The sequence below is a fragment of the Camelus ferus genome, chromosome 7 (assembly GCF_009834535.1).
Source record: "Camelus ferus isolate YT-003-E chromosome 7, BCGSAC_Cfer_1.0, whole genome shotgun sequence".
NCBI classification, from domain to species: domain Eukaryota; kingdom Metazoa; phylum Chordata; class Mammalia; order Artiodactyla; family Camelidae; genus Camelus; species Camelus ferus.
The window spans coordinates 83,294,945-83,309,319 of NC_045702.1; the positions used below are offsets into that span (position 1 = coordinate 83,294,945).

A 14,375-nucleotide genomic window follows, 5' to 3' on the forward strand; every position below is an offset into this window, starting at 1 on the left:
ATCACCCTCCAGTGCAGTAGGGTGTGGTGACAGCAGGAGCCCACCAGGGGCCGCCTCCTTTCCTGCTTCCTTCCCCAGGAGCCGAGCAACAGGTCCCACACCTGGGGTAGGGTCTCATCACAGCCCACCCCGAAGACAGAGCCCACAACACTTCCACAGCCACACAGCCTGGATATGCTCTTGGGGTGAGCAGAGACTGCGCGCTTTCCAGGCTAGGGGGCGGCTCTCAGTGGGTGCAGGGCTCACCCCATCAGGGTCCTTCTCAGACTCAGCAAGGTCTCTGGGACGTGCGTGCTCCCCTCCCTCCCACCAGCCTCCTCCTGCCATCTGTAGTCACTGGTGACCCAGACCAGGCCCTCATTTGGTTCAGTTCTTAAGTTGAAAGCATGGGGCAGGAGTGTCACAGAGCTGCCCACCCACACTCTCCACCTCGCAGGTGAGGCCACCAAGCACATGGAGGGGGATGGCGGTGTCCCCCAGGACCCCTGCCCACACAACCTGGCTTCCACCCCGTTTCTTCTCCTCCCTGCCTTCACCCCAATTTGGGGACGCTTCAACTTAGCCTATATGGTTGAAAAATTAATTACAAAAATCTTTTCTCTCAACAGCTCTGTTTCACGTTGTCTGATAAAACACAAAATGACCAGTTAAATCTGAATTTCAGATAAGCAACAAGAATTCTTTAGTATAAGTGTGTCCCAAATGCAGACAAACAACAAACACGTTTCTAGTGTAAGTATGTCCTATGCAGTTTGGGACATATTTGCATTTAAAGATTTTTCCTCGTCTATCTGAAATTCAAATTTAACCGCTAAATCTGGCAACCCCAGCCTGGTTCCTTCATTGCTCCCCCATCCTCCCCCTGGGATGGGAATGGGGGGGTCCTCCCCGCCCACAAGGGCCTCCAACTCTCCCTCTTATTCCCTCCCCACCTGCAGGAGGGTGCCCCCAGCTCCCCATAAACCCAAGTCCTGGAAACAGAACCTAGGAGGGATGGGTCTGCCCAGATAAAGGTTGATCCTGAGGCAAAGGGAGGGATCCCCACTCCCACCTACCCTCCAGGTCCCTAGGGAGACCCCTCCCACTGCCCAGAATCCCCTGAGGCCCTGACTTGAGAGCAGGGTCCACGAAAAGCTGGCTGGGGGGTTGGAGATACTTATTCTAAAAAATTACTATTTATCTGAAATTGGGACATCATACAGTGAGGGCCTGGCTCCGCCCCTGGGGCGCTAGGAGCTGCTAGGGAGGGGGAGGGCTGCCCGACGGGGAGCGGAGAAGGGAGGGGAGGGGGCCTGAGCCGGGGAGGGAAGGGACGGGGACCGGAGGGGAGGGAGGGGAGGGAGGGGGCGCCCGCCCGCGCATGCTCAGCCGCCCCTGCAATGCGGCGCCGCGCCAGCGTCCTCTGGTAACCCAGTTCCCGGGGCCCGTTATCCTCTGGCTCCGGGCTGTCTTCCCGCTTGCCGGTTGTGGGGGGCGGGACCGGAAAGTCGCAGTCGCGCTGCAGCACGGAGAGCCCCCGGTTCCCGGTTCCCGGATCCAATGCGCAAAGGGAGGTTTGGCCCAAGGGAGGAGGCTGGGTGTGGGGCGTGTGGTGCAGGCTCAGCCCCAGAGCACCCCCAGAGACAGGACAGCTCCTCCCCATCACACCTTGGACAGGAGGGTCCTCCCCCCTCCCACCACCAGGCAGGAAAGGGCCACACAGGCCCCTGAGGGTGAACTGGGCACCAGCCTGGGGGCAGGAGGAAGCTCAGAGGTGATCCCCACACCTGGGCTCTGCTCATTAGGGCCGTGGGTTCCCGAACAAGTCTCTGTTCCTGTGGGACTCAGTTTCCTCGTCTGGAACGGGGCCCCCACCTCCAACCTCGGAGCATGTGTGGGGGCCACTGAGAAGCCCCTTGAAGATTGCTGCTGAGGGTCAGGGCACAACACCCATCTAAGGCCCCGTTCCTGTGCCAGGTCCTTCCTCCCCCCAACTTCAGCCACTGCCTGGGGTCACTTCTCCAGCACCTGCTCCCTGGACACGTGGAGCCAGTGAGCACTAATGGAGCTCAGGCCACAGGGTGCCCTCCAAAGACACCAAATCAGCCCCAGAGAACAGCCACTTAGTGCTGACAGTGAGCTTGGGGGTCGGGGGGAGGCAGGAACAACAAGAAATGCTTTTTAGACCCATGTGCCTGATGATCTCCCTCCCCCTCCCCCCGTCAATTCATTTTCCTCTAACTGCTTTTGTTAACAGTAGTTTAATAATCTCTAATTATTCAGTACATTCACAGATTCTGAATGTCTCACAATCCTGTATTTAATTAAGTATTAAATTTTTAAAATCTACCTCTTACAGCCTCAGCATAAGCTGGGTGCCGTCCGCAGTGTCCTCGTGGCCCCAAGAACTGTCAGTTACCGGGTGGGGCAGTTTTTCTGTGTCCAGTGCCAGCGTCGCCCTCCTGGGGCTTTCTTTATCATTGAAAGCCTGTCTCCTCAGTCCTGGGGACACCACCACTCCCTGCAGGGCTAAGTGAGGCCTCTCCACACTGCACCGAAAGCGAAGCAGGAGGGGTGGAGGGAAGGGCTTCCCCTTCGGCCTCTAGGTCCAGCCTCCACTTCCTGACTGTCTCTCTTTCTAGGGCACTTCCCCTGCATCTTCCTGCCCACCCATGAGCCCCCTCTCCACCCCCACTTTCCAGGACAGCTGAGGCAAGCATCCCTGTAATGGGCTTCGTGGTGATGGGGGTGGAGCTGGTCTGGCTTCAGGACACTTGCTCCTACTTGGAGCACGTCTGATCCTGCAGGACACAGATGCAGGCTGCACGGAGGCCACCAAGACTCAGGGAGGAGCAGCAGGCTCCTGGCCTCCTCTCCCCGCTTTCCCGCCACCCCAGGCTTCACCACAGAAATTCTCCTGAACTTGGACTTCCCAAATGCTCAGGTGCTCAGCGACCAGGGGCCTCCCCTGCAAACCTGACCCTGGAGCAAATCCTCTTCCACCCAGTCCCCACCCCAGCTTCACACCTGGGAGACTACCCTGACTCTGGCACAGACTGCACACCCACTCGGTCAAATCCATTCATTCATTCAAACATGTATGGAGAGTTCACCACCTGTCAGGGCGTGGGCTGGGTGTGCCCGATACAGTGGTGAATGGAAGTCTGGTGGAAGAGACAGCTACAAAATAAACATATGGTGTTTGGGTCTCTGATTCCCACTGGATGCTCAGGGGAGACCCCTCTGAGGAAGTGCCATCAACATGAGTTAAGCAGGTATAAAGTTCAGGAAAAGCATTTCCGGAGAGAAGGCAGGTGCAAAGGCCCTGGGGTGTGAAGACCTGAAACCCTCTCCCCTCACCCCTCCTCTGCCCACTCAGCTAGGAAAGCGCCCAAGGGGCTGGCGAGGGTCAGATCATCCCTAGGCCCCTGTACAGGGAGGTGGCTGGTTGTTTCTAGAATCCTTTTCCGTTAGAGAAACATGCTGAACACTAGAGGTGAAATGATGGGTGGTCTGGGTCTGGGATCTGCTGCAAGATATGGGGACAGGAGCCGGGGGAGAGTTACAGATGAAATAAAATTGGCTGAGAGTGGGTAACTGTTGAAGCTGGGGGCTCATTCTATCATTTTCTCTATACTTGGAGACGTTTGCAATTGTCCATAATAACGAGTTAAATGGGGGGAATGCAGAGACCTCCACAGGCCTGGGCAATGCTGAGGCCCAATTGCGGAGGCAAAGCAGAGGGTGTCTGGCTTCCCTGGCCAGGAAAGTGGTCCTGCGGGAGACAGGCAAGGGCCAGCTGCGTCAATTCCAGATCAGCCCTGGCTGGCTGCCCCGCCTCCCACGACCCACCCTGGTCATTGTGGAACGCCGGGAATTTCAGACTCCCACTCCTCTCGATCCTCTTGATTTGTAGAACACTCTGAGGGTATAAACGGGAGTGTGAGGTTACTCGAGAGGGGCTGGATGATCCCACAAAAACATACTCAGGTGGTTTTCTGGGTCTCACAAACTCCTATTCATCCTTCAAGACCCATCCAACTTCCTTGTGCCCTCCCCTGTGCTCCCACACACACACAGGGCTGTAGCGGCTTATCTGGATGTGTTCACTCACCACCGTGTCCTCTGTGCTGGGCACATGGGAGGGGCTGGGTACACCTGGTGGATGAGTGAGGGTCTCCCCTAGGGAGAGGCCATCTGAAGTCTAAGGGACTTAGTCCGGGGGACCTCTGAAGGTGGGCTCTCTCTCTTCCTGTGGCCTGGCATGAGACTACAGAATGAGAAGGAACATTCCTCCTGCTTTAGGAACTTCGTATGCATGGGCACATCCTTCTGAAAACACTTACCACCGCTGTCCCACCCGTGCCGCCCACCCAATGTCAGGGAACACGGAAGCTCCCCTGAGTTCCGGGGGCTCAGTGCACACAGCAAGCGCTCAGTAAATGTTAGCTTTAGCGTTATTATCATTATTACAGTTCAGTTGAGAGATCTGAGCTTCCCCGACACACATGCCCCCGGGCTGCCCTGGCTCACGCACCACTCCTCTCCATGGTGCCCTCTCCCAGCACCAGCAGCCGGCACGAGGGCTTGGGACTGGCCCTACCAGGCACGGTCTGGGAGAGGAGTGCCCTCCCCTGGAGACACTCAGCCCCTGGTCCACAGCAGGCTCCCAAACACCACCTACACACAGCTTAGTGAACCGCACAGCGGGCTGGGCTGCCCCCACAGGCTGCTGGGCTGGCATCCGCAGACCCCACACACGGAGGCGTTCTCAGCACCGACAGCAGGGAGGGATTCGGGCCAGGGCTGCCTACTGTCAGGGCCTCTTCGCAGGAGGAAGAGCCTCTCAGTTAGCTCAGATTGGGTCTGGATGCTAATGGGGATCGCAGGTGTACCGGGAGGCGGGAGAGCCGCAGGCCAGGGCTTAGCTCAGCTCTCTCTGCCTGCGGGTCACCCAGCCCCCTGTCTGACCCCAGGGGTCAGAGACCCTTGGGACCCCCCCACAGCACTGGGGGGTGGTAGTCGTGCTGCCACCTCGCTGAGACAGCCCACACCTCCACACCCACATTGGTTCCCGACCCTTCACGCCTGCACTTCAAGCTCTGCCGTCACCTGCTCAGGGTGGCACCTCCACCACGGCCTTGTCACAGTTGTTCACCCCACGTCCCTTGCCCCCAGGTCCCACCCTATCCCCCACCAAATGGAATACCATCGGATCCCAGGAGGACGGGGGTCTGTCTGTCTGCCCAGAACGGGCCGTCCCTTGGCAACGGCTTTGGAGGTGCTGGATGGGGTGAGGTCACATGCCCAGGGCCAGCTCTGGGCCAGCACCACGCCCAGCCCTGCAGGCCCACCAAGCTCACCCCAGCATCCCTGCATCCAGAAGACCTGCAGGGGCTGAGTTAGGAAACACGCCATTCACACCACCCCTCAAGCAGCCACCCCATCACCTGAAGTCTGCAGGTCACTCAGTCCTCCTGTGGCCCACAGTTCTTGGGCAAATGACATTATCTGACCTGGCAACCACATGCCTCTCCCCTTCCAGCCCTGGTGAGATGAGGTAGAGGCTCCATGAGCCCCTACACCAGAGCAAAAGTACAATCCAGATCTGAAGATGCATGGGTGCCCCTCCCTCCCCGCCCCATTCGGCTGGAGGCATCGTGCGCATCCCACTGTGGCCACGAACCCCGATCCCCCTGTGCCCACGTCTGAGCCACAGGCCGAGCCCCATCCCGCAGCACGGGCTCCGGCCCCTGTGCCCGGCCACGCCGGCCAGCACAGCCATCCCCTACCTCTGGCCGATAGCTTCTTGGTGTTGATGATCTTGGCTGCGTACTCATGGCCGGTGCAGAGCTTGACACAGCGTCGGACCACAGAGAAAGCCCCCCTGGGGAAGAAATGGGAAACAGAGACAGAGGGCTGATTAATCCCCCAGTGAACACCGACCACCCAGTCACGGGGCCTCAGGCAGAGATCTGTGCCAGGAAGGGGCGTCCCTCTCCAAATGACTCCCAGCCCGTCCCACCTGGCACCAGCCTGACAGGGGCCCCTTCTCCCAGCAGCTGGCAGATCCCAGCACCTGCGAGACCCCCAGCCTCGGCATCCTTACGGGCCAGCTGGGCCGAGGGGCCGTCCGGGGGTCTCTGAGCGTGCATCCTCCCATGCCTTAAGCCAAGTCCAGGAGACCCAGCGAGTCCCCCCAGAGCAATGAGCACTGGCTCGGCTCCAGACAGTGGAGCACACTGGTGCAGCCTGTGGGGACTCATTGAAGGTTTTGGAGGGAGGGAGAAGCAGCACATAATTAAGTTCAAAGCTGAAGGAGACGGTCCCCTCCCCCGGATCCTACACCAACAGTGTCCCGCGTTACAGCAGAGGCTGCCGGTCCCACAGTAGAGGACACATTTACCCGCCCACAGCATCACGGGCAGGGACCAGCCAGGGAGGCAAAGAGGAAGAAACCCAGGAGAATGGGTTACCGCTGCCGAGTCCATCCAAAGGGCCTGCGGGCAACCCACAAATGCTGAGCCTTGAGAGGAGGAAGGCTTGCATGGGGGGCAGAGCAGGCCAGAGCGCAGACCGCAGGCCCGCCTGGTCCGGGGCAGGCGTGCGGCACGGGCCGGAGGGAGCCTGGGGCCCATCAGAAGGTCCTCCACGGCATTCAACTTGTCACCGCCCTTGGTTTAATTTGATTTCAGATCATTTTCTAGAAACATTAGACCCAGCACATGTGAGACACGGCCAGAATAGGAAATGTCTCGGGGAGGGTCTCAGTCCAGACAAGAGGCGCCCGGGGCGGCTGGGCACAAAGGCCACCTCTGGCTGAGCGCACGGGGCCAGTGGGGCTGGGGGCTCCCTGACCGCGGGCTCCTCCTCTGTCCTCCCTCCGCAGAGGCCCTGGAGGCACAGCCCCATCAGAACACAGACCCCCCCCCGCTGCCCACACAGCCCAAGAGCCTGTCAGTCCGGGTTCTGGGTGATGGGAGAGCAGTATCTTAAACAGGGAACGCTTTTTCACGATCATCCTTTTGGAGCCAAAACTTCATTAAGATGTATTATTCACTTTCTTAGGGAAAAAAAAAATACACTAAATCCAACTGAACATTTTCTTGATGACCTGGTCTTTACGATCAATAGTTGTGCTTGGAGCTACAGCTCTGCTTCAGCCAGACTTGGGGGCGGGGAGACTGGGGGGCACACAGTGTTCACAGTACATCCTCCGTCCCGTGTGATTTTTTCACTGTCTGCGTGGCTTACGTTCTCAAAAATACTTTTAGTTATTTTAAGGAAAAATGTAAAGAAAAGATGACTTTTTTTTTTTTTTGGATCCGTGACATTAGCTTGAGATTTTGTATACTGAGCAGGGAAAGGCCACAGGCTTCATGCAGGTCTGGGTTCAAATCCTGCTCTGTCGCATCCTGAGCCTCAGTTTCCCCATCCGTCTGAGGAGCAAGAGAGGCTCACGGGGTGGCCTGTGAGGGCTGAATCAGGCCCCGCGTGGCTGCCTGCCTGGGGCTGCTTTGGCCTCGTCCTCACCAGCCCAGCCCACCCCTGGTCCGTGTGTCCGCTTCCTGCTCAGGAGGGCCACGCGTCACATTTACAGGCCTGAGCTGCCCTCCTTCGCGCTCTAGCCCCCAGAGGGCACAGATAGCCAAGTACCAGCTCCACACGCCTCTGTGTGGTCGTCCAGGCTTCCTGTGCCGGAATCCGATCCCACAGTGCAGGCCTGACCCCCAGCTGGAAGTCGCAAGCGTCCAGGGGGCACATTTGTGGAAAGCTTCCAGCATGGGCAGCACCGGGTGAGGCATCAAGAGGCCCTAAGGTGCACTTGTCCCTGGAGTGGAGAGGGACTCACACGGCCCTTCCGCCAGCTGCTGTCCAGACAGAGTACACAAATGAGCGGATCCTCCCTGGCACACGGCAGGATGGGCAGAAATGAAGTGAATGAGAGCCAACAGCCAGATGGACGATCCCGGACAGGCTGCCCCCCCTGCCCCATGTCCTCCCACGTCAGATTCTGCTTTCTCCTCCGCAGAAGGCGCTGGGTGATGAGCGCAGGGCCAGGTGGGCAGGAGCCAGACTCTGGAGGAAACGAGGAAGGCAGCAGGCGCAGCACCCGGCATCCAGCAGGTGCTCAATAATGGGGCTCAGAAGTAGTGCTCGGGCTGGAGAAGAGCCTGCTCTGGGACACGGGCCGGCCTCTCCCGGAGTCCTGCCTGCCTGGTGGAGGGGAGGGCACCTCCGAAGCCCCTCGGGGGTAGGGCTCCTCCTGCCCAGCTGCCCAGCCTGAAGGAAAGTTCTAGAAAAAGCAGCCCTCCCCCTGGGCCCCCCCCCACACTGGCCTGCGCCTGGGCACTTGTACCCCAGTGCCCATCAAACATAAGGGGAAACATGGGCCGCCTGGAGTAGGTTCAGCTCCAGGACTGGAAGGAGGAGCAGATGGATCCCCGGGAACCCGAGTCCAGTCTTCCAGCTGAAGATGCGTGGAAGTTGCCAAGAAAGCTTGGCCCGGCACCCGGGGCAGCTCACAGGTCAGAGGATTCTCCCTGACTTGACCACCCAGAGGGAAAGGCTGGCCGGAGCGGGAGGCAGCGGGCTGTGGGAGCCCAGGGAAGCGGCTCGGCCCCAATGACCGCCTCTCCTGGACCCCAGCCCCTTGGCCCACCTCTTGCATCCCTGAAGGCAGCCTCTCTCTTGGTCATTGCTATCTCCTAGTCTCTCTCTGCCCCCACCCCAGGCAGCCGCCCCTTTCCAGGTGGCTCTGCCAGTTAACACTGATCACAAGGAGGCCCCCACAGAAGCGCCAGCACACTGATAAGCACGTGCCGTGCGGGCCGTGGGCTGGGGGCCTCCAACACCCTGGACATCACAAACCAACAGTGAGGCCATCACCAGCACTGTCCTCCCTCAGAATTCAGCATCTGCCCACCAGAAACTTACAATCATTGAGTCAACAATACAGACAAAGGGCCCCGGTCTGTACCGTAAACTCATCCCCACCACCACCAGGCATACTCCTATGCATCCTTCAAGACCCAGTTCAAATATCTCCTCTTAGAAACCTTTCCCAGCTCCCACAGGAAGTCCGCTCAGTCTCCTCTGGTCACTGTGCCCTGCGTGTGTCCTGGCACTTTGTCCATTTTATTATAATTATTTATCTGTCTGTCTCTGGCCCTCCACAGTGACTCTCCACAGGCAATTGGGATGCTGGTGTCAGGCACAGTGTCCAGACTGCAGCGTGAGAATAAGGACTGACCTACAGGCACCACAGGTCGACCGTGGAGAGCAGAGGAGCTGGGCCTCAGCAGCGGTCAGGGCAGTGGGACAAGAAAGGGGTAGCTTTCTGGGAAGACGGGGAGAGACTGGGATGGGGCCAGACTCTGGAGAGCAGGGACAACAGGAGAGGGTGACCTCCCAAGGCTTCTCTGGATGGGGGTCAGGGGGGTGTCTGTGGAAGGGTAGGGGTCATCTGTGGGGTTGGGGGTGTGTGTGGGTGGAACGTCTCCTGTGGGGCTGAAGTCGTGGGGCCCCTGATCAGAGCAGGAGGGCACTGTTGTGACCAGGGCCTGGCAGACCCCCTGACCCTGAACTTGGATAGGCTGGGATGCCCATCTGCTGATGCAGAAGCAGAGAGAGGCAGGGCCGGCAGTGAGGCAGCAGGTCCCCGGGCTGCCTCCGAGGGGGGCCAGCCAGCGCTGCCCGATGCTCCGATCATCCGTGAACGGCGTGGCAGGTGGCAGCTGGCAGCTGGATCAGGAAGGCCACCTGGAGCAAGGCCGTCCAGCGCAGTTGTGGGGGAGAAGCAAGGAAGCTGGGGGTGAAGGTCAGGGAGGCGGGTTGGGAAGAGGGCAGGCCTGGTGAGGGACCACTCTAAACCTTGAGGTCGCCACGCAATGCCCAGTGGGACACCTGCAGCTGAACTCAGGTTTAAAGTGATGAGAATCATATGTTCAGATCATGAGGCCCCCAGGCCACTGAGCATGTTATGGTCTTTTAAAACTCAAGTAAAGCTAATTTAAAAAACAAAACACCACTTTTTCAGTCCTTACTGGCTGGCAGCTCAGAAAGATATCTCATCTACTGTGGGACCACGACCCCCGAGAGGACGGCCAGGGAGAGAGGGGAGATTAATTCTGGAGCTGCCTGGGGTCTGGCCTTCTGCACACGGGCCCACAGTGACATTCAAGGGTCAGTCCCTCACCAGCAAAGAGGATGATGGCGCCTCCACAGGCCTGCGGCCATCGGCTGACCAAGCCCACTCATCACACCGGGCAGACGCAGTGGGCTGGCAGCGGCTCTCTGCCCCTGTTTACTTTTTCCTCCCTATCCAACCTGTGGCCATGCCTCTGACCACCGCCTCCCACTCGGACGCAGACAGCCCGCTGGCCCTCAGGGGCAGGGTCTGGCCCCGGGGCTCTGAGCTGCCCCTATGCCTGCCCATCCACCCGCTGCCACCTGAAACTGGCCCCTAACATGGATTACCTGCAGCCCCCACAGATCCCCCATCGCACCTGCTTTGGGGACCTGCCTTCCCCAAGCTGTGCCAGCTGCCCGGCCTGCCCCCTGCCCACTGAGCTGAGCTGGTTTTGGTGGGAGAGGCCAGGAGGGGCGGGAGAGTCCAGTCTCACCCTGTCCCCTTGTCTTGGGTCTGGGGCTGCGGGGCTTCCTGACAATCGTCACCTGCAGCCGGTGGGGAGCCCCTGGCATGGAGCGGGCATCAGAATCGTGCAAGCCGGGAGCTCCTGCTTCTGCTTCTCAGGGCTTCGAGCTGTTTGCACAGCCCAGGCACAGACACACCGGGGGCTGAATAACCCAGGAGACGCAGTCCACACTCACACAGGCACTCTGCTCCCTCAGATGCTTGAATTCCGGACAGCCTGCCAGAGCCCAGGGCCCACGTCGGGGACCTGTCCACAGCCTTCCTACATTTTACAGCCAAAACCAGCCGGGGGCCCTTAGTAAGAAAGGACCAAACCCTTGTTTAGCTCTTTGGTAAAGGCTCGGGCCCAGAGGTCCCCTCTTGATGAAAACAACCCTCCTGGATCCCCGCACCCCCGAGGCAGATCCGCCCATGAAGATCTTTCTGGAACAGGCTGAGCAGGCAGCAGGCGCACTTGGCTGCAGCAACAGTTTTACTTCCCACGTAAATTAACATTTGGGTGTTCTGAGACCAGCCCGAGGCCGTGTAAGTCCTCTCTGCCCAGTTCGATCGGCCCCCCAAGTAGTCTTGGGTCTGGAGGACGCGGGCCGGCGCGCAGGGCAGGGACAGCCCTGCAGCCCCGCACTCACCCGCCACGCCAGCGCCTTCCCTTGCTTGGATCTGTTGGTTGACACTAAATCAAGCGGCTGCTTCTTTGTGTGTGAGCTTAAATTTTTTTCCCTACCTTTGATTAAAATGACAGGGGAGGTCCTTTTATATTTTTTAATCTGGACCTAAGCCATTTGGTAGAAAATGGTCATTTCTACACGAGATGGTTGTGCGGGGTTTTTTTTTTTTTTTTTTCCTGCGTATCATAATGCTTTTAAGAACAGAATCCATGCTCATGGCAGAAAATGGAGTAAGCAGTGTAGTTTCAATAGGGCGAGTTGAAGCCACCTTCACCTTTGTGTGTGTGATTTGCTGGTGGCGTCCCACGACACCCTGATCCATGTGTCTCCTGTGAGGTCTAGCCGGTAAGGAGAGCCCTGGCTCTGTGGGATTTGGGCAAGTGTGTGCCATGCTGGGCAGGAGTGAGTGATGTCCAGGGTGCAGGCCATCGATGGTACCCATCGCCCACCAACAGGATGGCGCACGGAGCTCAGGGGACCGTGTCCCACTCCTGCCCAGGGCTCAGAACATCCTGGGCTCCAGAAACAGGGTCTGAAGTAGCCAGACCAGAGACAGGAGCTTGACAACGTTTAAGTCTATTTGTGAACACCCGAGTGCCTGTGGTCTCTTGCCAGCATCCCGGCGTGCCTTCCATCAGCGCGTGAGTTCCTGCTTTGTGTTTCGCGTTTTATATTTAACATCACTTCACACACAATTCCCACTCTCTGACCTAGATCACATACTTGTCATCTTCATAGTAGAGAACGTTCCTTCTATGGAGAGCCGAGGGCTTCCTCGATTGGCAGGCATTTGGGATGTGTCCAATTTCCCTTCTCATAAATGCCTGCCGTAAACAACTCGGTTATTTCTGTTAAGGGTTTATTTCCAAAGGCGCAATCACTGGCTGATTTTACAACCACACCAGCAAGGGAAACGCACGCTCATGCCACTGTCCCCACATCCAACTCTGGCCTTTCAGAAGTCCCTCCTTGGAAGCCCGCCAGCTCCCCAGCCCCTGGGACAGAAACTCAAGTCATAATTCAGCCATGTGTGCTAATGTCCTGGGGCCGCCACAGCAAAGAACCACAGACTGGGCAACTTAAACAGCAGAAGCAGATTGTTTCACAGGTCTGGAGGCCAGAGGTCAAGATCATGGTGTTGGCAGGGTTGGTTCCTTCCGAGGCTATGAGGGAGAATCTCTTCCAGGCCCTCTCTGTAGCTTCTGGGGTTTGCTGGCCATCCCTGGGGCTCTGTGGCTTGTCAAAGCATCACCCCTATCTCTGCCTTCATGTCCACATGGCTTCTCCCTGTGCGTCTCTGTCCAAATTTTCCCTTTTAATAAGGACACGGTCGTATTGGATGAAGGACCACCTTATACCTCATCTTAACTAATTAGACCTACAACAAGCTTATTCCCAATTAAGGTCGCCTTCTGAGCCGGGGTTAGGACTTCAGCATATGAATTTTGAGGAGACACGACTCAGCCCATAGCACACGCTGACCCCCCAGTTCTGCCTGGTGGAGTCTGCCTTTGTGTGTACCAGGCAAACGCTTCCCAAATTACCATCTTCAAATATTAGCTCCACGAGATGTTAACAGATGTTACATCTGTGTGCAAATAAGTTGGGGAACCAGTAAGTTGAACACTGCTTTCCTTTTTCCTTTCTTCCTTTTTTACTGCAGGACTTCTCAGGGCCTTTAACTTGGTCATCTGTACTGTGACTCCCTAACCAGGGAATATGAGGTACAGCCGTTCCCTAACTTATTTGACCAGAAAAATCTTTACGGAAAGAAGTGTCATGAGGGCCAAGAGTGAGGGGCAGAGAGGGTTTCTCATCTAAGGCCTCGACACTGAATGAATCTGTTGACAAAGAAATAAATGGCGAGGGTAGGGCCGAAACACCACCAGTCAGCCTGCTGGACACCCACCTGGGGACATCAACCCAAACACAAGATGTGAACACCACTGTAGAGTCTGTGGGCGCATCTCAGATGGAGAAAACCCCAGCCTGGCTCCCTCCTCTGCCCCTTGGAACAGGGCACCCAGGCCCTGGCGGCTCCCCGCCCACCAGAAGCCCCCCATTCAACCATGCGGGTGGCAAGTCCCACCATTGTCCTCCTCCCTGGTGTCCCACGGAGCCAGGCCTCATCTGGAAAAGCCCCAAGAACGTCAGTTCAGAGACGACATTTCCTTTACATTTCTGACAACGCTGAGAGCAGGTGGAATGCTCCTTGAGCAGAGCAGGGGCTGTGTTCTGATCAAATAGGCTTATGGCAAAACGCGCCATAGAGTCTAAAGAGATTCAGGCGTAAAGGACCACACACGGGCACCCTTTCATGGTTCACATAAATTACTGCCATCACCGTTACTTCATACGGTCACATCAAGTTTGTGCCGTCCTACACAGATGAGAACAGCCCGACTTTGACACGTGTCCATGCCCCTGTGTTCCATTTAAACCTCCAGGGCCTCCTGCCTCACAATGTCCCCCTCAATATCACCCAGACCCACCACCCTCCCCGCCATAGCTGAGGTCCTCTGGGTCCCAGGTCTACCAGGCTCCGGACATCCTGGAGAAGTTTCCTGGAGAGCTCAAGGCAGCAAAGCTGACAAGAACAAGAGGGTGGGCACCAGCCCAGGGGACACGGTGGGCTCTGAAGGAAGTGGGACACACTGGGATTACTGAAAGCTGTGATAAAAAAAAAAGTTCTGGAAACGGATGATGGTGATGGGTTACACAAAATTGTGAATATACTTAATGCCACTAAACTATACACTTAACAATGGTAAATTTTACGTTCTGTGTATTTTACCACAATGAAGAAAAGAAAAAGTAAAGGGATGGAGAATGTATTCCATGCTAACACTAATCAAAAGAAAGAATAGCTGCGTTAATTTCAGACAGAGCTGACTTGAGCAAGGAAAATTATCAGGACTAAACAGGGGCATTACATCATGATAAGGGGGTCATTTCTCTAAGATGTAATAGTCCTCAATGTGCATACCCCCAACAGAGGAGTGTCAGACTACACGAGGCAAAACTGATAGAGTTGCAAGGAAAAGCAGACGAATCCACTATTACAGGTGGAA

The 14,375-nt window shown here is 57.1% G+C and overlaps 1 protein-coding gene across 15 annotated transcripts in view; it reads right to left on the reverse strand.

The window, feature by feature from the left end:
• Positions 1–14,375, reverse strand: part of CAMK2B (calcium/calmodulin dependent protein kinase II beta) — an 89,507-nt gene that overhangs the window by 52,018 nt on the left and 23,114 nt on the right. For all 15 annotated transcript variants that reach the window (XM_032484308.1, XM_032484314.1, XM_032484313.1 and 12 more), the window contains exon 2: positions 5,772–5,866. In XM_032484308.1, coding sequence (XP_032340199.1) covers positions 5,772–5,866 — 95 coding nt within the window. The remainder of the gene's footprint in view (positions 1–5,771; positions 5,867–14,375) is intronic.